Source organism: Drosophila santomea, chromosome 3L (assembly GCF_016746245.2).
Source record: "Drosophila santomea strain STO CAGO 1482 chromosome 3L, Prin_Dsan_1.1, whole genome shotgun sequence".
NCBI classification, from domain to species: domain Eukaryota; kingdom Metazoa; phylum Arthropoda; class Insecta; order Diptera; family Drosophilidae; genus Drosophila; species Drosophila santomea.
In genome coordinates this window covers 18605499-18628593 of record NC_053018.2, presented here as the reverse complement: position 1 = coordinate 18628593, position 23095 = coordinate 18605499, and the positions used below count along the sequence as shown (strand labels likewise).

Here is a 23095-nt window from a genome sequence, read left to right as displayed (position 1 = left end):
GGGTTTTTATTTCTCCAATCGTTTATTTCAGAGACCACATTGAAGACAAAATAATTTTTTGTACTAAGCTAGGCAGATTGATAAATAAAATACACCCTTGTCTTGGTTATGATCTGTTTACAGAACCGACGACTATATATTTAACAAATAATATACATATCCTGCCCTAAGGACCACGTCATGGTAAACCCAAAGTGATTAATTGTTTAAAAAATATATTGTCTTCACGATAGCTAAAAATATCAATGTATTTAACAGTCTGGACCGTTGGCATGACACTATTTGGTATACAAAATGAAATTCCTCGAAATGTGAGTCCAAGGGACTCCATAGGCTAACACAACACATAACACATTCAACGCTTAGTCAGATACCCCCCGTGCCCCGCACCCTCGTAGCAAGTGATCCTGTACTATATCTCGTTGCGATCCTTCCATCCATATTTCTGGCGCTGCTGCTTCTCCCTACTGTTGCCATTGCCCTGCCTGTTGCCATTGTAGGAGGAGCTCTTCGGATGGGCGCAATAGCAGGATCTCTGCTGGGAGTCCAGATAGGAGCGGCATCCCAGGGTCAAGGTGCCGGTGAACAGCATCTTGGCAGCCGCCTTGCAGCCCTTCATCATCAGATCGCTGGCTATGGACTTCTCGTAGCTATCACAGTACTTGTACAGACACCTCTTGAAGTCCAGGTCGCACAGCTCCTTATCGCTGTTGCAGGTGTCGTAGCAGATATCGTGGTCATTGCAGCAGGTCTCCATCTCCTTGGCCGGCAGATAGTCGGTGCTGATCCTTAGGCCCAGGGAACCACATCCATCTGCGGTGGGGGTATAGAACTTATTCTGAACCGCCCTGGGTGCTGTAAGATAGAAGCTGGGCAATTTACATAATTCACATAACTAGAAGTGCGTCACCACACCTGGTCCTCCGATATCCGGAGCGGGGCACTGGTATATGCAGTTCTCGTCCACGGCCGCATCGAAAACCTCGTGGACCGTGCGAAATTTGCGCACCAGAACTATCAGGTTCTTGAACACGTCACCAAAGATCGCCTCCGCGGCTATAATGGCATCCCTTAGCTAGATCCGGGGAGAGAAGATACAGGAGTACATATGGCATCTCTTACGGATTCCCTTCGAAAAGAGGTGCACCTTACATGGACTATAGTGCTGGATCCATAGCCTGAATAGGCGTATGTGAGGAACGTTAGAAGGTATATGGCCACCTTCATCCACGAAAACTGCATGCTCGCTGTTTTATTCCTCCTCGAAGGGTGAGCTATTTGTTGATTGCGCGTAATAATAAACTAAACTATCCGAAAGATATTTCTAGCAGTGTGACCGAGCGCTGCCCGTTCAAATATGCCAACCGGCTCGGAGGTTCCCTTTATGTGGCATACTTTTAGGCGCCGCCAACAATGTTTGCAATTCATAATGGCAAAACACGGAGGGAGAAGATATTCGTAATGCTTTGCTAATTTACCTACCTATTTTACCTATACCTTTTAAAAGGGGTTTTAAACTTTTTTTCAGACTATGGTCGAAATAGAAGAGATTTTTAAAGGTGGCAGAAAAGAGCAATATTTAAGACGGCAAATTAATCTTGTATCTTTGCGAAGAGTATTTTAAATTTTAGGACAGTGGCGCCCTCTGACACACACAAATCAAAGCACAAACTGACAGGAAATATATCGATAGTTCGGGGGGAAAAAATTCAAAAAGGTGTAAATAAAAAAATATTCTCTTGAAATGGAAATGTGGCATATATTTTTGGATCGTATTTTAGTGGTTTGCAGAGTCAGCACATGTGTTTTCGCGAATTTCGGCTTCGGAATATATTCCTGCTGGAAGCAATGTGAGTTGTTTCTACATTTATACTTAAAGCTGCAAGTAGACTTACATTATTATGGCTTACAGTTTGGGGCGACCATGACATGGCTTCCGGTCTGCGGGCAGGACTGGCCACGCCCACTCAAGGAGGTGAGTGCATGCAATGTCCTTGCACTTGACAACAGGCCTGAAGCAGGCTCAACAAGAAAATAGAAAAAACACACAGAAGTCACACACAGAAAACGCAAACGCAAAGCTTGCTGACATCCCGTGCCTGCCTTCGCTTAATTATACCATCAAATTGAAATGCACACGGCAATTGTATGCGGCACCTGAAATGAGACTGTGGCACGCAGGCGTCACTCGTACTCGTACTCGCATTTCGTTTGCACCTGACCTTGTTGGCCTTTATTACAACGGCCAACAACATCAACGTGCATAAACATGCGAACGCAAAACCCGAAAACCGTTAAAGAGGCGCGCTCGCTGTTTGCTTAAACCGAAACAGAGGGCTCGTAAATACACAAAACATATTTCCCAGATTTTCTAAGCAACGCAACGAATCGCCGCTGCCGCAAAGTCTACTGAAAACAAACAAAACACTGAGGAAAAACACCCCCACCATAAAACCAGACACTTACCTTTTGATTTAAAGCGGGCTCTTAAAAGCTTCTGGGTTGAATCTTAATTTGGCACATTTTATATAAGGTAGTGTTAAGTTTTTGCCATATACATATATGTTTGTACTTAAATTTAGTTAATTCTAGGAGGTTTTACAATCGAACTACCAGCCGTAAGATTTTGCCTTAGTCTGTTTGATTTATTGAGCACCTCTGCTATAAATGTAATAAATACCTATGTACATACAATATCTATATACATACATATGTATATAGGTATAAGTGTTTCTAGGAATATTCAAAATTCGCCGCTGCCGAAATGTCTGATGAAACTCCCACACTTGGAAAAACCCCTTTTATCGCAATATCCCGGTTTTCCACAGAATATGTCTGTTAAAACCGTTTAAAGAATACTAATCTACATATATGCGTATCAACTACCTAACTCAGAATTCAGGATTTTTTTTTTTTTTATATTTAGTTTTATTAAAGCGACGAATCCGTACATGCAGTACTATGTAGTACCATAACATTGCAATTAAACATATAAATAATATAACCAAACCTCTCAATTATCGCGGGAGGACTAACAGGTATATTATACATTACGTACAAAATTAAATTTACATTGAATCAAATAGAGAAATAGAATTATATATTTGCTACATTATATATTACAGTTTTCCAATGGGTAATTTAAAAATTTTAAAAATCGTATAAACTTATGGAAATAGTTTTAAATTTACATACATACACATGTATGTTTTACTTTTCATTATTTCCCATGATTTCCCTGTTAGTAAAAATAAGTTTAAAAAATTTTTGAACATTTATAAGAACTATTGTGTAATGCTGAACTTGGTTAAAATATATAACTAATACTGTATATTAGATTGATCTTTTCCTTTCATCAAAAACATATGTAAAAGCAAAGTATTTTATTAAACAATGTAAGATTCTGGCGAAAATGTGTAAATTGTTGTCTACACAGCGACAAAATGGGTACATTTCTGTCTATGTATCTTCAAGATAAATTATTACTTGTATATGCATGTAGATTTCGGTCGCTGCAAAGACTTTCAGTTCCGTGATGGTACTGCCAATTAGCCGGGCGCACACCATTCTGGCCGTCTTATCACCATCGGTGATTACGGAACGCCTCCGCCATCCTGATGGTGATGATCCTGTTGCCGCCAAACCGTTTAGGCCCTCAAATGGAACAGCACCCGGGACACTTGGCCAAAACCAAATGTCTGCACACATGGAGAGCAAACACAAGCACAAACACATCCGACTATCAAGCAAGCATCCCGAAGCATCTCCCCTTGGCCGCCATCGAAATCATCATTATTGCCATCGTCATCATTGGCCGCTGCCCCGCCCCCTCCGACCAGGCCGCCCCCTTTTCCGAACCACCACGACTGCGCTGCGACTGCGACGTCGGCGTCAACGTCGAGAGCTGTGGCAAGCGATTCGCAGATTTTACGTTTCAGTTTCGTGCAAAACGTGGAAGCGGCTGGTCAACCCAAGAAAAACACCACAGAACACTGAACAATCATCCGAAAGAAAATTGGAAAACTCGGCATTGGTCTCCAGAGCAGAAAAAACACATATTCAAAGTTTGCAATCATCACGTTTGATTAATTGCGCTAAGCTGGAGTAATTTGGCTTTGTGCTGGCCAAACGGAGACCAACGAAAAACGAAGAAAACTGCAAGCTGCATTGTAAAAACCGGAAATTCTAGATCTCTCGGATCTCACGATCCCAGCGCATATAAACAAAACAAAGCGGCACATTTTGCCACACAAAACAGCGAAGAAAAACCCACGAAAAAAGTGACACAAATAAAGCGAATCGCGATCGGTGTGCCCAGTGTGTCCAGTCGATCTCTGGTACCCATAAAGTAATACCTATGGCCCCCGTATACCTATAACACCCATAATACCTATAGCAGCCCCCCGCGAAACGCTGAGTGTTGAGTTTATTTCTGTTTCTGTGTCGGCTTCAGCGGTTTTCGCCTTTATTCTGTTATTATTGCCGGCCAGAAGCGAAGGAAAAATCGAAATCGACGAAACGGCTAGTCGCGGAACATCGTGCGCTCTTAAAGTAACATATTTATTTTTAACAATTTCGCAAGCGTTCAAATTTCGCTCCAGCAAAAAATTCAGAACTCACAAGCCAGACAATCGCAACCCGAACAACAACAATAAATATAGATCGGCTGTGGGATCGTTAAGTAGAAAAAAAGCCAAACCAAAAAACCAAAAACCAAAACAAAAAACAAGCCAACAACGGCCGGCAACTTTGGATCTCAAAATTTAGCTTGGTGAGTAATCTTTGGTAGTGTAAAAAGTGGAAGCCAGCAGTCAGCAGCCAGCCACAAATCATAAATGCTTGCTTTCCAAAATAGAAACAAAATGTGGAGATAAATTCGTTTGATGATTAAGCTTTGAGTACTATAATTAGGCGAGCCGATTTAATTAGTGCAATTAGCTAATTACACCTCACATGAAGAGGTAAATCTTGGTTTTTGGAGTGGAATAGAAGCAAAAAAGTGTCGGTACCTAATGTGGGTTTTCTTTGCATTTTCTCTTATAGATATTTTGAGATCTTGCTGATGTAGTCATTAAGTTAATGAGCTTTGCAATTGACACGTCTTTAAAAGCTTAAATGGAGCAGGGAGATATAAATGCCCATGATATAAACAGAAATATGAAAAATATAAATTAGAATAAAATATTTAAATGTCTATATATATAAGCAAGTATAGAATAAGCAAGTTAAATTGTAAATACGTTTAAATATTTCTAATTTTTTTTGGCATTGATAAGAATTGTTTTTTAAGTTGTGGATCCAAAAGTTATATTTCCGAGGAATTTATAAAAACTTTGGTTCACATATATCTTTCATCTGTGAAAGAAAGCAAATTATTCATTCGGATAAAATGTACATTTTCTTAAACTTGTTAAAGATTTCAAAGATCAGAAAGCGGTATAAATTATTAGATTCTTTACCGACAAATAGTAAGTATTTAAAGAATTCGAAGTGATTTATTTCTTCTTAACCACTCAATAAAGAGGAATTAAGACGCATCAAGTACTTCTCCCCCTTTTTTTCAAATTTGGCATCTATTTGCATTCAGGTGACCCCATTTAAATAGCATTTTTTCATGTCGCGCTTCAATAACTCTGCGCAAACTCAGTCAAGGACTTTCGAAATCTATTCCCCAACTTCCCCATACGCATAAATGTTTATATGTTTCGCTAGCCAAATACAGTGGCAACTTAAGTGAGGAACTAGCACAAGGACAACGGAAGCACTTGCTCCATAAAAACAAATCCAAGACCATAAATCTGTTTCGCCCTTATGAGAGTTCGGAAAACCCACCCAGAGAAAATACTCGTAAAGAAAACAAAGCGTGTCGCTGGCTGTTATATGTATTTATGTTATGATTACATTTAGCCGGCATTATTTTTGACGATTATTGCCATTTGGTGTTTATTAGCCGAAAACCAATGGAGTGGGTGACAATCCTTATCCTTGTCAACCCAAAATGGCCAATGAATTCTCGTTTTTGTAACACCCCCATCATTAATTCCAGCGTATGCACTTATTCAGATAATTACATATCCTGGCGTACGAAAAATATTATTAATGCCAACGCCTACAGCAATTCTCTTTCGCTGTTTGGAAATTTCGAAAATACACCGATGACGATGATATTAATATGAGACGCTTTCTTTTTATAAAAAAGCTATCTATAAATTCGTGCACATATTTTTAAACAAATCGCCTCGCGCTGTTTTTAATTAATTAAGCACACAATTTATGCCTTGGGTCGCCCAACGAATTAATAAATGTTGCAAACATTGCACCTAAAATTAATTTACCCAATAAAAAAGGTCAATTGGCTTGTAGTCACAGGATTAGGCAATCTCCTCTTGCTCAGCCTTTCAAAATATATTCGCTGATATTCCGAATAAATCAAGTCTCTTAATGTTAGGTGAGCTAAGACCCATGGGATACGTGGAAATTTCCTGAAGCATAAAAGTTTCAGCAAATTATTTATAAAAATATAAATATAAATATTTTGAATGAGTTATGGGGATATACATAGGTAATTTAAAGTTACCTTTTCTGGATTATGGATTGCAAAAAAGTGGAAATAGAGAAAGAGTGTATATATTATACGTATTTCAAAATATATGTTGTAATTGGAGTAGCTTTTAAAAGTAAACGACATAAAACGTTTATTGACCTTACACGGAATCGGTCTTTTAATCAGAATCACTTCTCCAGAAGAAGATAACCCTGATCTTGCGCAATCTCACACCCCACTCACCTGATCTTTGCATCTTATCTCGCAGGCACTAATTCTTGTGCTTAACGTTAGTATATGCTTTTTATTGCGTTTTCCATTCACGAAAAGTGGAAGCGTCTACAAGAGCAAAAAAAGAGTGCTGGCCACCGGAAGATTAGGCAACAATTTAACTTTTGGCTGGCTGGCTGGCGGCTGGCTGGCAACGACGACCCCAATTTCCATTTCCATTTCCATTTTCAAATTTGGCAGACGCCAAGGTGAATGGGGCCGATCTTCAGTGGGTAAGTGTAAGTGGGTATATATGAATATACATATATCTGTATATAGGACTGGCCGATCGGCTGAGATCGGTTGTTTCTGTTTCTTGGTTCTTTTGGCTGCTTGGCTAATTTACAGCCCGAGTGATTGTCTACAATAATTTTTGAAAAATTATTCTCAAAACAAGCCATGCACTTTGCCTTAGACAACTTTAATTTATATTTCCGCACTTTTATGTGTTGGCGTTTCATTTTCATATTTTCCTACCGAAAAAGTGCAAACATCTTGATCGCGTACGTAAATAATCATGAATGACAGTCGTTCATAAAATTAATGTATGTGTAATAATAATAATAAAAAAAACAAAACAAAACAAAGCGAAAGCTTAAGGAAATATTCCAAGAAATTGTCGGGTGGTATTTTTTGCACATATCAAAACGTTCTACCACACAAGGTTTACTACAATAAAGCGATTTAGATATGCATATCCATACGTATACTTAATATTTCTCGAGGCGCAGTTAAATGAATTTACGTAAATCCAGGTTTATCAGGGTTTGCTCTTCGAGGCGTGTCAATTGCAATGGGGAAGACATTTGTTACGTGGGTAAGATATCTGTATATCTGCTTGTCCCTCAGACAACTGCGAAGTTGAGAGAGAAACTAAAGGGCAGATGCCTTTTAATTAGACTGAATTCGTGGAAAAACCAATCGAGTTTCTGAGCTATCATACGTCAATGACTGGGTTGTATGTAATGAAATACTTTATTTGTTGGGTACAGTATACTCGTATTTAACTTTCTTCCTCCTCCATTGAATAGTACTTATTTGCACTTGTGCTTGCCGTTTTTACATTTTCGACAATATTCCCTTTCACCGAAATTGGCAATAAACCCTTTCGACGCTCGGTAGTCGAATGCCACGCCTGACTAATCTATTGTCATCTTCTTGGCCTTCAAACAGCCAAAGCTGTAGTTAATGATGCGCATCAATCCCTGCCCTCCAGTGCACATTTTGGGTGGCGCTCTTGTGCATCCTCGAGTCAGTCGAATGCTCTTCTATGGACCAGCTGGCCTAGATTGCCCCGGCCAACGCTTAAACAATAAAAGCCACTCAGGTCAGCCAAGAATATGCGGATGGAAGCGCCATGTAGATGGATATTGATTTTATAGTCGGATGCGTCCATCTCGATTTTGCAATTCGGGTGGACCGACCTCAATAGCGCTTTATCGACTTTATTATTTCTTGATTTAAATGCATCGGGGCATTAAGGCGAACCTCAAGAAATTGCCTCTGTGTCTGGGGCCTCAGGGGTTTTCCTTTTGTTGGCAGCCGGGAAACCGGGTAGCCATCAAATTGAATCAAGACTGCAGTCATTGTTATTAATAATATTAGTACGAGATGTGATATTAACTGGACTGCAGCCTCCTTTGTGGCGGCGGTGGAAACCCTTTGGCATGCGAACTCAATTTTCCTAGGCTGACAGTTTATAATGCCTTTTGTCCGGACGCCTGTCTCTGTGTTGATAAAACACTTGTTGCTGGATGCACAGTACATATGTATATATATGTACCTACGAGTGTAGTACCAGCGGCCATTCCATTTCACTTTCAATTTACGAACACTACAATGAGTGGACCGGGCCCAAACACAAAGCCATCATCACTATCCTCGGCTGGTTAATTAAACGACCATGGTCTGGCAATGGGAGCTTACTGGACTGGATTGGATTGTGGGACTCGGCGTATAAATACACCCCAAGGCAATTTGAAAGAACAATGGAGGCGGCATTTAGCCGAGCGTACTGAGCTCTTAATGGATATGTGAACCGAACTTAAAGAACGGGAAGTGAATAGAAAGAATGCAGGTAAATGGTGGAAACAACGTGATTGTTTCCCCAAATGTTTTGAGGTCAAAGTCAAAGACTTCAATAAAATATATAAAATTCATACGCATTTATTGATTGGCTGTTCACGAATATCTAAATATTATATGCATCTGCTTTACTAAGAAGTGTTCAGGAATATCCACATATCTTATGCATCTGTTTCACTAAGTAGTGTTCACACCCTTACGCGCTTGAGATCAAATCAATACTTAATTTTCAGTTAAGCATTTAAGTATGAAAGGCGTACACAACATAAATTGATTTTTTGTATGCAGTTGTTCATGATTTAAATGGGTAATTAATTTTTTTTCGACAGCGTAGTACCTCGTATTTAAATAGTTACGTGAACTGCCAACAGAGAAACGTTACGGCGATGTAATTACGGCAAGTGTAACCCCCTTTGCCCTTTTTCCCAAACTTCTTTCAATCAATCACGCCGGCTATTTGCTTTGTTATCCAAATATAACTCGACAATTCATTTCCAATCCATTCGATTGCAGGAAAAGCGACAGGAGACAACGGGACGACAGGAACTCCGGCAAGGACAATCGGGAATCCACAGGCGAGGATTGCGAGAGAGATGTCCACGGCGACTTGTGCTCGCTTCTGCACGCCTTTGTCATCCGGCACGGCAGGATCCACATCAAAATTGACAACCGGAAACGGAAGCGGCAACACGATGACGTCGGCGTACAAGAAGAAAATTCCATCAAGCAACAGCACAACAGCAAATGACAGCAGCAACACAGAGACAACATTCACATTCAAATTGGGCCGCTCAAACGGCCGGAGCAGCAGCAACGTAGCCTCCAGCGAGTCATCCGATCCCCTGGAGTCCGATTACAGCGAGGAGGATCCGGAGCAGGAGCAGCAGCGTCCCGATCCGGCGACAAACAGCCGGAGCAGCAGCACCGCCACCACCACCACCACCAGTTCCGCTGACCATGACAATGACGTCGACGAGGAGGATGAGGAGGACGACGAGGACGAGGAGGAGGGTAACGGCCGGGATGCGGATGACGTCACTCACGATTCCAGCGAAAGCATCGAGGAGGACGATGGCAATGAGACCGATGACGAGGAGGACGACGACGAGTCCGAGGAGAGCAGCAGTGTCCAGACCGCGAAGGGAGTGCGCAAATACCACTTGGACGACTACCAGATAATCAAAACAGTGGGTAAGTTGGATGCTGTTTACACTAGCCCCACGGGGCGTATGATTGATGTTAAGGTCCCACGCCTTTCAGCCTTCAACTTGTCGCGCGGCTGCGAATGATAGTCTACGACTCGGTTTCTCGATCGATAGTTTCTCGTGTTTGTTGATTTTGCCAGGAAAACTGTTTAGACTGGTGCCATCAATACTCTTTCGCTTCTAGGTCAGATGAGGTCATAGGGAGATATATGAAGGCTATTTTAACCCAAATAGCGTAGTTTCTTGCTTAATACCTTAATGTTTGCAAATATAGACCAGACTTTGAAAGTGTGGCTTAACCAATTTGTATTATTTTAGACATCTCTTAAGTATATAAATAAATATCGATTTAAAAAACATTTCTAACATTCCTCGAAGCAATTATCCACTTGCTGTCTGGACTGCTTCGTTTGCAGTAAGCCCAAAATTTCTCACAAAATTCGTGGGAATCACTGTCAAAAATGGAAAACTCGCCCAGCACACATTTGAAATTCTTTACTTTGATTATTCCATTTAATTAAAAGAGTTTTCTCACCTGTTCAATCAATTCGTTTTCATCCCCAGTTGTTTCATCTGAAAAAGGAAAAATGTATTCAAATACCATTGTTTTACTTTTTCTATGCTTTTTGTTTGCTATTCTTTGATTTCGCTCAACGATTTAATTTCAAATATTTATTACCTCATTTTTTGAGCACGTCGGTATGACCGAGCCTCTTTTGGCTCAGCGTCAGCTTCACTTTCTTATTGCTTTTTATTGGCTTTATGCATAAATAAATTCTTATTGATTACGCAAATTGAATGAGGCAGTGAAGAAGACTAGGAGCTCGTATTATGATTATTATGAGCTTTTCGCACCACAGCGGGCCAGAGAATTGTTTTCATTGCTTCACGGCGATCTGGCTTGCATAAAATTTAATTTAGACAATATTTAAAGTGAGTTCGCTTACGTACGATTATATATTCTGGGACTCTGCTTAGGATCATCAATGGGTCTTACGTACTCGCATAGACGCTCAGCCAATTAATGCCCATAATATTTTGATTTGTTTTCCCATTTTGACGTCTTCGGTGTGAGCAAAGCAGCCTCTTTTAGTATACGACTAAATTTAGTATACTATTCAAACACTCATTAAGCCTTGTGGCATAAATATTTACTTCAGTTTGAGGTGAGTTCAGGGCATTTTCCTGATTTATTGCCACAACAGTTCCTCTGCTACACGTGTGATCAATTTGGGTTTTCCTTACTATCAAAATCATTTAAATGGATTTGTGCACCGATCGTTTCAGTTCCAAAATGCTGAGGCCAACTCAAACAATCGCCGAAATATTGTGGGAGTAACTAATGGCGTTTCTTTGGACTGCAATTACCTTTTAAATTGTTTTACATATTCCCCCTTTTTTTTGTATTTTAGCAAATTAATGAAAGCTATACGTTTTAGGAATCCATTGTGGGAGCTAATGGCTTTTAGCTGCCTACATAAAATCGTTTCTGCGAATATTGTAATTTTGTTTTGTTTGTTTTTAGTTAGCAGTCACTTTTTCCTTGTTCCTAAGTAATTAAATTTAATGGAGATTAAGTTTGCCTACTTTCAAATTTAATTCATTCAGTTACTGATTATTTGATTTATTTACAATTGTTTTTCGGTGTAAAAAGAAATGGTCTATTAATTGCAGTTAGGATCCTGGCTTACTGTATAAATTTTTATTGAATTTACCTTTCAAATCTTGCCCTATGTTAATGGGTACGACTTGCTGTTCATTGTTTAAAGTTCATCAGTCAACAGAACTTCCGCGATATGAGTAATTCCGCTGAGTTCCTTTCCGTATCTGCTTTTCACCGCGTTTAGAGTGTACCACACGCCGTATGAGTAATATAGCATGGATTTCAAACAATTGCCAGAGCCCAAAAGGTATTGAGTGCGATTTTCGAGAGAAATCCGTAAGAAGTAAATAATCCAGAGCGGAAGTCATGCCATGCGTGTGCATGGTATCCCAAATGAAATGGGAATGGGCTGCTGGATTATAAATGGCAGTGAGTCACGCTTCTATAAGGGCATACGGATAATCAGCCGGTCTATTTTACCCATTCCCCTTTCCGATAATAACAATTACAGGCGATGTATAGAAGTGAGCATCATCGCCATAATTGAGGAAAAGCCAGTGGATGCTGAAAGCAATATGGCAAGAGAATATGAAGAAAACCCGCACTGAAACAAAACAAAAACATCGCCAACTCTAAACATGTGCCCCTTAAGATTTACTATAAATATTGATAGTTGTTTCGCAAATCCCATTGATGATACCAGCGACCTCAGGTCTCTTTAAAAGAGGGGGTTTTTCGTGAGAGAAGATTTCCCAAGAAATGTTTTCTAATTTTCGAAAACAACAGTATAACTTTTTTTTCCTTTTGGGAAACAAACAAAACATGTTTTCATTTGTGCACGTTCTGGCTGCATGTGATTCGACGATGGATCAACAATCAGAAAATGCCATTAACTTTGGCCTTAAACCTGTCAAATCAACAGTTGAGGTGCAATTAACACCGCAGTGGAATGGACTTTGGTTGTAACTGGAAAAGGAAATGCTCGTCTCGGGAAACTGGATTGAAGTTGAAGTCTTGCCTGTCTCAGCAATACTTTTATTTGAGTGAAAGTCCATGTCTTATCATTGCTAAAGTATCCGGGAAGAAAGTTAGTATTTCTTAGTATTTAAACCGGGATCTTTTCAGGTATTGTTATAATATGAAAAGATAGATTTATAAATAGGTAGATATAAACAAAACTGTAAGCTTGGGTTGGTGTATATGTCCACTCTCATTAAATTCTTTTTAAAGATACACACATTCCTCCTTTAATAACCAAGATCGTTTATGGATCCTAAACCAAAATCCCGAAAATTATCCCACCCAAGAAATTCAAAATTTCTGAATTAAGAGCGCAAAATGGTCTGATAGCCATTATTTTGGAATTGTGAAATGTGTTCTCGGGCGATCAATTGGGTCATTAAAAATTCTGAAATGCGCCCAGTGCTCTAACATTGTATAAATTGTTGCAAAGTGCATATTTTCGGCGAGGATCAATAACCCCATCAGTTGGCGGAGGAAAAGTTATAAATTTTGTTCGGTGGCCCACTTTTTCGACTAAGTAGAGCCAATGCGGAAATCTCTGACAATTGAGGTGCTGACCTTATGTTTCCCTCAGGTCTCCACAGCTAATATATCAACTTGACAAATATTCCCAGTGGGGGGTGTCTGACTTTGCGGACTTTTCAATGGATCGTGGTGCGGTATATTTTTGAGCTGGCAATCCTTTTAGTCTGCCCATTGATTGATGGATTTTGCACAGATAAATATTTACGCACGGTTCTGGGAAATACAATTCAGATGGGACATAAAACTGGCCAAAACACAAGAGCCCGTTGCCGTTTGCCAATTGAAATCGAATTGAAATCGGCGAGTGTCAGACGGCGTGTGTGGCAGGCGTTCCTTTTGGGTATTTTGGCTGTCTTTTGTGCTTTTAGCATAAATTGATTTTTAAATAATAAAGGCCAATCAAATTTTGTGTCGGATAGCGAACACATGTCCCAGTGTTTGTGGGCCGTGTAGAACAACAAGTTGTGTGTCGACATTGCGTCTGCAAAGTATAACTCACAGTTCAAATGCTATACCTCCTGGTCGCTTTTTGTTGTCTGCTAAGTGCCTAAAATGTATATCTATACTTTCTGTATAAGTAATAATCATTTCGTCTGTGCTCGCCGCATGAAAAGACAAAATCAGTCAGCGGCAAATTTACGATCGTATGGAAAATTTGAATTCGCCTCGCCCGATCTCTGTAAACTTTGTGAAGCTCCGACGAAAATGTGAATTTTATTCCAACAAAATCGCGCCACCGTATAAGCAAATATTATAAAAATTATTATTTGGCAATGTGCCGAAAACCAAAGTCCCCCATCACTCAGCCCCCTTTTTTTTGGGGCGGAGGCATTGGTGAGTTTTGGGGACCCAGTCGGGCTGCCAGTCTTTCAAACATTAAACTAGCATATACCTATAAAACTGCGTTATAAGCACACTTTTCGCCTCTTTTGTGTCTTATTTAAAAAGGTGACCCAAAAATGCATTTTGCATCTGGCCGAAATAGGCAAATCGAACTACACCCATTGCCCAAAATAGACGCAATAGGCGGAACATGCGGAATAGGCGGAATGATTTTCTATATTTCGACATCAGATTTATGTTCGATCACGCCCCCACCACTTTGCGGTCTTGTAAAGCTGCAGTGTAAAAACTTGACAAATGTGAAAACATCATCGACAGGCAGGGGCAGGTGGGCTAATTTCTATATGCTATGTGGTAAATGGTAAACATCTGCTTCGAAAGTGTCATAAATCGCTTAAGTTATGACTGGGATGTCGCAAATGGAAGGGTGATGGGGCGGGGTGAGAGGTTCTGTGGGCGGATTGGTAATTTCCGCAGTACAGATCTTTCCCATTTCGCGTCAATATTGCTGTATAGGGTATAACTAGGAAGAAATTGGAAAGAAACACTTCTAGAAATCCTAAATCATGTTGTAATATATAAATATATACAAAATAAATAAATATATATTTATAATATATAATTATAAATTAAATAATATTTTATATATTTTTTTGTTTGAGCGCCAGTATATATTTTATTTCTGCCAATACATATTATATTTTTTATATGATTTCCTAGAACTGGGCTCGCTTGAATATATTTCTGCAATTGATTCTGAGAATCACACTTTTAATAATTAAATCTTTTAATAATTAATCCGGGCAAATGTAACTTGCAAATGTTTTTGTTGTCTTCAATTTTTAATTTAATATGCGTCAAAATAATTAAACTGAAGTTTTGCAACCAAAGTGCGAGTTTTGACACCCCTTTATTATTACAATTAGCAAAGGGTATAAATCAGTAGTTTTGTAACCCATTATGAAAACAAATAAATAAAAGCCGGAAAGATCGTATCTTGAAAGAACTAATTGTAAAATCAACAACAAGTTTCAGCGGGGAACTTAATTAGACCAGTCAGTCTGCAATTATCACGCGACCTAAATTCTCGTTGTTTATTATTATTTACAACAGCTTAAAAATGCGCTTTTAATGCCTATTTGGAAATGTTTAAACTTACGATCGTGCCAGTATTATTTTAACCTGGCCTCTGAAGCTCCGTGTCTCTCACTAGGTCTTCCTTTATTTATGAATCTTTAAACAAACTTTGCCTCGACGAACTGCATAAAACGCAATTAACTTTATTTAACTTGGTGCGGCAGCTGGCGAGAACTGCAAATGGTGCCAAGTTTATATTCGCATTTACATGCTCTGCTTTTCGAAAAACTTTTTACAGTATTTTGACTCTTGGCGCACACAATTCATTAAATACAGAAACAGATACGCAATGATTTTTATTTGCCAGCGCAAACGAAAGGCATCTCCATCTATTCATCCATCCATCCATCCATCCATCCATCCATCCATCAGATGTGCACTGTCAGGCGGACGGACGAACTGCATCCATGGGATGGCCATTTCACTGGACAGTTTATGCCATCGCTTCGTCAAATAGAAAGTTTCGTGTATTATGTAAAATATGTTTCGCCTTTTTCCACGCACTTTTTCCAGTTGCATCTCGGCAACTCATGTGCGCCGTCTCCGTCTGCCTCTCCATCGCCAACAGGTTTTTGCACAGCCACATCTCGGCCAGACTTTAATTGTGGCCGACTATCGAATTGGTCGGTCGTCTGCGTCTTCGTCTGAAGACTGAGCCTGGCACTGAGCGAAAAATATGGCAATAACGAACGAAATTATTATTTTAATGCTACAAATTAGGTAAATATTAGGAAATTTGAATAGTTTTTATTCTAAGTTCTAAGTTTAGGTAATATGTATTTTTCACTGGATTATCACTTTTCTGTTTTTATTAGAACTTATAGAATAGACGCGACCTTTATGAAATGTATTTTAATTTCTTTATAACAAATTACAGGGATTTCACAATAGTTTTATTTCTTTGTGTCTTATTTTTTTGCCAATAATTCTGCTGGTTATTTTAGTGCAATCTGTAGTCTCGAGTTTGTCTGCTCCGCAGCTGTCACAATTTCACTTTGGCCAGACATTTAGGATCAGCCGCCGGCGGCCTGTTGGTGGCTGAGGTAGTGGAAGTGGTAGTTAAAACATTGGTAAAAGCACTTTCCTTTGCACTAGTCAAGATCGACTTGAGGTGGAGTGGGTCGTACATATATGAGGTGCTAAGAGATCATTTTAGATGTTTGGCGAGTGCGAAGATGCCGCTTCTTCTTAGAAAGCCATCTTACAGAGTATTTAAGACGTGTAGTGAGCATTTACACAGTCATTGTACTTGACATAAACCAGCGGCTTATGCGGTGTTCAATCAACATTAGGATGGGCTTAATATCCACTGTAAGTAAAAGGCAGCTCGCTTTTCAGACATATTTAGTGTTTTTAGTTAAAAAATAATTTAAAAATTGGTATAATGATTATCATGGTATAATTCAACAGTATATTTTCTATCAGTTTAATGTAAATATTTAAGTGCTTTAGCAACTGCACTGGAAATTCCTTATTTTAAACAAAGCCTTTCACTTGTTTATTTTTCCAGCACCCTTCTGCATTCCCTTTTAGAAAATATGAATACTTTTCGATAAAATTTTCCACTATAAAAGCATGTAAATATTTAAAAAAAACTATTTTCTCCGGAGCAAAGCCGCAAATTATTCCACACTAGCCATGTGCCCCCATGCAAGGCATGCAACTTGTTGCCAGCCAGAACTTTCCGATTTTTCATACCTTTTCCTCAAATATTTTTCCTATTTCCTGTGATTTCCTTCTCGCTTCATAAAACCATGCAATGTGTCGGTGTCTGCCATTTAGCCCGCAAATTTGAGATCGAATCGTGAAATATTCTATCATTGGAATAACTACATCCAATCCGGCATGAATTTAATATTTATTCCTTGCTTAGTCAAGCTATTTATTTTGAATGCCAAGGCAATTGCTAAGCATTTATCTTATAAATATTTGACGCATATGCATGTCTTATGGGTTGTTTATATATGATGGTTTAATTAGTTATTGCAACTTTTAGTAGAAGTTTCCAAAGTTAGATTTTGGGGATTCCTCATGCTCGAGTTTGTTTGCACTTGAGCAATGTGCCTATAAAAATGTTTTAAACAATCCGGCCAATGGTTTGGCACTTATAAAATATTTCTCTGGAATTTCTGGAAATTTGGAGATTTGCTTTTAAACGCATGAATTTCAAACTCATTTCGCTAGAAGTGTTATGATCTCATTAAAGCGTCTTGTCTCTGGGATTTATCAATAAGGCTCTTAGACATTTCACCTTCACTTTGTCCGCTTTTGCATTCCCACTTATATAATCCCACTGTCTTGCTTAGTCATTTAAACTACGCAATCGAAAAGAACAATTCATTAATTACAAAGTCGGAATCATATTTTGATTTGCACGCGTAATGCTTGCCTTATCAAGGTGTATCCATATGGGGAGAACCTTGCCCACCCACCCACGCCCACATACAGCAGCAGGCAAAATATTAGTGAAGGCAATTTTCAGCCTTTATTTCTTTAAATTATTATTTCGTACAATTAATTAGAATAATCCGTATCGTACATTCATAACAATTTTTCGGAACGGAGAAAAAACACTTCTTCAGTTGCAAATATCTCAGTCTTTACATTTAGCTACATAATTATTTAATTGTAAACTTTCTTATTTGTTTGGCCGTCTTTCCTGTTTCCTTTGCTTGACCGCAGCTGTAAGAAGCCAACTATTCTGGCAAGTTGCTCGGACGTTGCTTCATTTTTCGAGGAGGACCGCACGTGGCAAATAATTGTGGCCGAGTTCAATAATCTGCTCACTTCTGCTTTATTACATTGAAAATCACGGCTAATTATTGTTGGCGTGAACGGGAACACCGAACATCGCGTACACACAGGGAAAACGTGCTGAAAAACTAAAAGCAGCTGCAGAAAGCGAAACTTTTCCCACTCCTCCCCGGGCGCTTCGAATTGGAAATGGTTTGATTGCGTTTCGGCTTTTGATTTATAAGACAAATCAATTTGTAGCCGTTTTGTTGTTTTGGCATGCCGTGGAAAACAAAACAGAGAATATGAAAAGAAAGAAATTTTCAGCCGTCGCTCTTGGCCACAAGTGTATCAGGCCAAAGTGTTTACGTGAAATCCGAGAGCCTCACACGCTCCGTGTTTCCTTTCCTGCCAGTTAGTCACTCGTTGGCCCACCAAAAGCGAGCCCAGCGAGTCGGGCGTTAGCCCAATTAAAAACTCAAGGTTGAGAAAATCTCGGGCGGGCGTGTAAGCCAACACCCATGTTGGTCATATTAGTGTTAGTGGTGCTAGTAGTGGTAGAAGCGAGCTGGCTTTCGTAGCCTCAAAACGTGCTCGACAGTGAAAACAGTAATTATGCAAACAGTTGAGGTTCGAAAAGTGGTTCTAAAGATAGCGCTCATTAAATGGCAATATACTATAGGGAACCGGAAGAATTATGATTCAAAAACTTATATACATAAGTTAACTTTGAGGTACAAATTTTAAGTTGCAAAATAACTGGCAGTAATTCTTAATTGAAACTATTACACATATTACATAAACAAATGTTCGAATAAGTATGAAATAAATATTTGACTTTCTGAGTACTATGATTTTCACCGCGTCTGTCACTAACTCACGTTTTGGTTAAGCCGAGACCTTTGCCATATCATTTGCAAACACTTAAATGGGGCATGCCCCGATATTTAAGAACGCTGTTTGCGGTTTTGGCTTCGCTGCTCTCGATAATACGATACCCTACATTACCACCTCTTCCCTTTCCCTTGCAGGCACGGGCACCTTTGGACGAGTGTGCTTATGTCGCGATCGCATTTCGGAGAAGTACTGTGCCATGAAGATTTTGGCCATGACCGAAGTCATTCGTCTCAAACAAATTGAACACGTTAAGAATGAGCGGAATATATTGCGCGAAATACGACATCCGTTTGTCATCAGCCTGTAAGTAAAGCAATATGGAAAATATCCAAAATTATAATTTTAAAAAATTATTTAAAATCTTGATAATAAAGTTGTCATATTCTAAAAAAAATATATGTAGGTCGAAAAAAATTATAAACTTCTTATATACAAAAAATTAAATTATTTTAATTATATATTTTGTCGTGTAAAATATTTAAAATTAAAAATTTTTTATAATTGATCCAGATTACATGCATAAACATTGTATTTTCTGTTCAATATCACTTAAGAGCGGGAAAATTATAATTGAGAGACTTCATACCTTGTATTCAGTTTATTTATGTTGTTAACTTATCAAGAATAATTACATATTCCGTTACTTAATGGTATTTTTTTAATGCAGGGAATGGTCCACAAAGGATGACTCAAATCTGTATATGATCTTCGATTATGTCTGCGGCGGAGAGCTGTTCACATATCTGCGAAATGCAGGAAAATTCACTAGTCAAACCTGTAAGTCACTATTCTATTAAATCGTTTATGTATGTATCTATAAAAATGATTTTGATTTTAGCCAACTTCTATGCGGCTGAGATCGTCAGTGCTCTGGAATACCTGCACTCACTGCAAATTGTTTATCGTGACTTAAAGCCAGAGAATCTGCTGATCAATCGGGATGGCCATTTAAAAATAACAGATTTCGGCTTTGCCAAAAAGCTGAGGGATCGCACTTGGACTTTGTGCGGAACACCTGAGTATATAGCACCTGAGATAATCCAGTCCAAGGGTCACAATAAAGCCGTAGATTGGTGGGCATTGGGTGAGTCTCAATTCGCTAGTTAACGAGGATGGTAAATGAAATTGTAATGGATTCACTTTTAGGAGTTCTCATCTACGAAATGCTCGTGGGTTACCCACCATTCTACGATGAGCAGCCCTTTGGGATTTATGAGAAAATATTGAGCGGAAAAATTGAGTGGGAGCGTCATATGGATCCCATTGCCAAAGACTTGATCAAAAAGCTGCTGGTGAATGATAGAACCAAGCGACTGGGCAACATGAAGGTGAGAAACATATGTTCATATGTAGAATATGTAGACTCATAAGCTTAGAAAGTCTCGAAGATCTAAGATGGGAATGCAATAAATAAACAAATAATTTGGAGCATAAAGTTTGTTCAGCTGCCGTACTATACATCAAGTCATCTGTTTGTTTCATTCGATTTCGTTTCCTTCTTTTAACGAAAAGTAAAATTAGCACTGTCAAAGTTTATTTATTTGTTTTACCCCTTCAATCTGCTTTACTCTTTTCTTAGATAGTCTCATAAAAATACTTGGCAAGGCTTTCGTTAACATTTTCCGGCTTATTAGGCCCCATATTTATAGAGAATTGTTTACACTTGTCGCGGTCGGATTTTGTTGCTGGCATTAAAAATTGCATCGCATATATCAAAAATTAATTGTTGGCCATCACAAATAGATCTGCACATGCTTGTTGTCAGTTAGCCTAATACATTTTCTACGAAATCATTTTTCACCTACCCCTGAATTTCGTTTTCGTCGCCCCGCACTTTCTTATATTTTAATAGATTTGTCGCGCGTTTTTTGCAACACGAGCTAGCCAAATGCAAAACGTTATTTATGTCCAAAATTTTGTATTTCATTCTATGTTCGCCCTCCGATTTCGGAATATACCTCATCCCCACAGAATGGCGCCGATGACGTGAAGAGGCATCGCTGGTTCAAGCACTTGAATTGGAATGACGTCTACAGCAAGAAACTTAAGGTAAGTTCAAGGGTCCTCTCTATTCTCCGATTTTCCTTTCGTTTTTCTTTTTAATTATTAGTAATTGTGGCCATTACTTTGTGTGAATTTTTGGCACACTGATTTCTGCCTCAGCTTTTGTCAGACGGCCAATGTATTTTCATACGTTCTCGTAATTAAAAGCAAATAAACAAATAAGTTTTCCAAATTAGCTGTGCCTTTAGTTAATGACCGCAGCGTCTATTTCGGCCTTTTGGGTGGGTGTTGGACCCATAAATCTACCGATTCCCTCTGCCCAGTCCAGTTGGTCCAAGTGCGAGTGAAATGTAACAAAAGGGGGCATTTCGCATCTGCAGGAGAAGGTGTTAATTGCCCACATGAACGCCTCCGTCCAGGCGGGAGACAGTGGGTTAAATGCGTCACAACTGATTGTTACAAACGTGCTGAATTTAGCGCACATTTCTCAAATTTTACCCGTCGGCTACGTATGTTTGATGTGATTTTCAAAATGAAAATGCTATAGCTTATAATTTCATTTTATGGATTTCATTTATAAAACCAAATAGAAGTTTACTTTAAAACTAATATACATATTTTAATTTACCTAAACATGTATTTGGGATTCAGTTTTCTTGTGTTTAAACACTCATAAATATTCGATAATTAGTTTAAAATATAAGATATATACAATCAAGCAATCATTTTTAAAATTTTCTTCATTTACAGCCACCAATTCTGCCCGATGTACACCACGATGGGGATACCAAAAATTTTGATGATTATCCCGAGAAGGATTGGAAGCCCGCCAAGGCAGTAGACCAAAGAGATTTGCAGTACTTCAATGATTTCTAAATAAGAGCCGAGAAATTGTAGTTTTTTGTTTTCTGTTGAAAATTTGTTATAATTTGCGACAGCAAGAACATTTATTATTTATACTGGCAATTAAGTGTTTAAAGTGCTGTGCTGATGCAATGATATGTAATGGTACATATATTTATATACATAAACTATATTATACAATACGACTATACATAAACATACACCCGTACATAGTAAGACTAAGTTTATACCCGTTATGTTATGTCTAGCGAGTGGCGTCTAAAATTATTTATATATACTTAATTGTTTAAATGTTCAAATAGCGAGCAGCCCCCACAACTAGAAAGAAACACCTATAAGAGTACAGCTAAAGTACAGTAAAGAATATATTATAAAAAACAACAAAATATTAACGTAAAACGTTGAATAAAGTGATACAAATTGAAATTTGGCCAAGCCTTTGTATTTTAATTTCGAATATATTTCTCTACCTTCAGGGGATTAGCTTTGGATCCGTAAATCTGTCACATCGGAACACGAGTCGCTTTGCTGACGAGCGTGATCTTTGTTTGACGTTTGCTTGTATATATTTTAAAGTATTTTGGTCCAGTTCTTGTTTTTTGTTTTATTTTAAAAATTTCGTCTTTTTAAATACATAAATTGATAATAATAAAAATAATATTAATTTTGATGTAATAGAAACAGGTTTCTATGAAATTCAAAAATGAATTCTGTAGTTCTATTAAAGTCATAAAACTATCGCTATTTATCATACAACTTTTTAAATCGATGGCGGTATATATTTGGCAAGCTTGCCTTTTCTTATTTAGACACAAGCGCTTTTCCCGTTTTCCGGTTTGTGTATCGGAAAACTGGTAAGCGATTTTAATCGATATCAATTGGAGGGAATTTTGAAATAAATGAAATGGGTACACAAATGAAACGTAATGCACAAAAATAAACTTAATTATGATAAAATTAATATTAATACTAATAAAGTCTTAAGGCAAAGCGGTTTATTTAGAAACTAGGGAATTTAAAAAGTATTCGCAACTGCATATAAAGCCCTGTCGGATCTGAAACTCTGAAACCCTTTCCACTCTCGTATAATATATGGTTTGTAAGCCATTTGTGTTGGAGCTTTTCGACTTAGTAAATAAATCTAATATACAAATATTACAATTTGTTGACAACAGTTAACAAATAACAATGTTATATGCATTGCAAACCATGACTCGAATTAGTCCACTGTGCCTCGCGCATGTAGTCTCTTCTACAGGGTAAACGCGGCGTGCGGAAGTCACCCTGTGGCCGCGAAACTACCACCACGGCAGCAGCAACAACAACAGAAAACATGGGACGTGCTTTCTCTCAGAGAGCGCT

The 23095-nt window shown here is 38.5% G+C and overlaps 2 protein-coding genes across 4 annotated transcripts; one reads left to right on the top strand and one right to left on the bottom strand.

Moving 5' to 3' along the window:
• Positions 1 to 202: 202 nt before the first annotated feature.
• On the bottom strand, positions 203 to 1335 carry LOC120449049 (group XIIA secretory phospholipase A2). The gene is made up of 3 exons (XM_039631341.2): positions 1153 to 1335; positions 916 to 1075; positions 203 to 855 (listed from the first exon to the last, which is right to left on the bottom strand). Exons 1-3 carry the CDS (start codon positions 1240 to 1242, stop codon positions 413 to 415), a joined length of 693 nt encoding a protein of 230 aa, XP_039487275.1. The 5' UTR covers positions 1243 to 1335; the 3' UTR covers positions 203 to 412.
• Positions 1336 to 1685: 350 nt separating this feature from the next.
• On the top strand, positions 1686 to 22159 carry LOC120449045 (cAMP-dependent protein kinase catalytic subunit 3). Of its 3 annotated transcripts, XM_039631336.2 has the most exons (9): positions 1687 to 1850; positions 1913 to 1975; positions 9413 to 10090; positions 19000 to 19168; positions 19533 to 19642; positions 19704 to 19949; positions 20012 to 20193; positions 20837 to 20914; positions 21620 to 22159. In XM_039631336.2, the coding sequence occupies exons 1-9, from the start codon at positions 1745 to 1747 to the stop codon at positions 21743 to 21745; spliced, it is 1758 nt and encodes a 585-aa protein (XP_039487270.2). In that variant the 5' UTR covers positions 1687 to 1744; the 3' UTR covers positions 21746 to 22159. The 3 variants fall into 3 exon arrangements, with proteins under 3 accessions (XP_043862007.1, XP_039487270.2, XP_039487271.1); XM_044006072.1 differs by lacking the exon at positions 9413 to 10090 and having other exon boundaries at positions 1686 to 1850; XM_039631337.2 differs by lacking the exons at positions 1687 to 1850; positions 1913 to 1975 and adding an exon at positions 3956 to 4771.
• Positions 22160 to 23095: the final 936 nt, after the last annotated feature.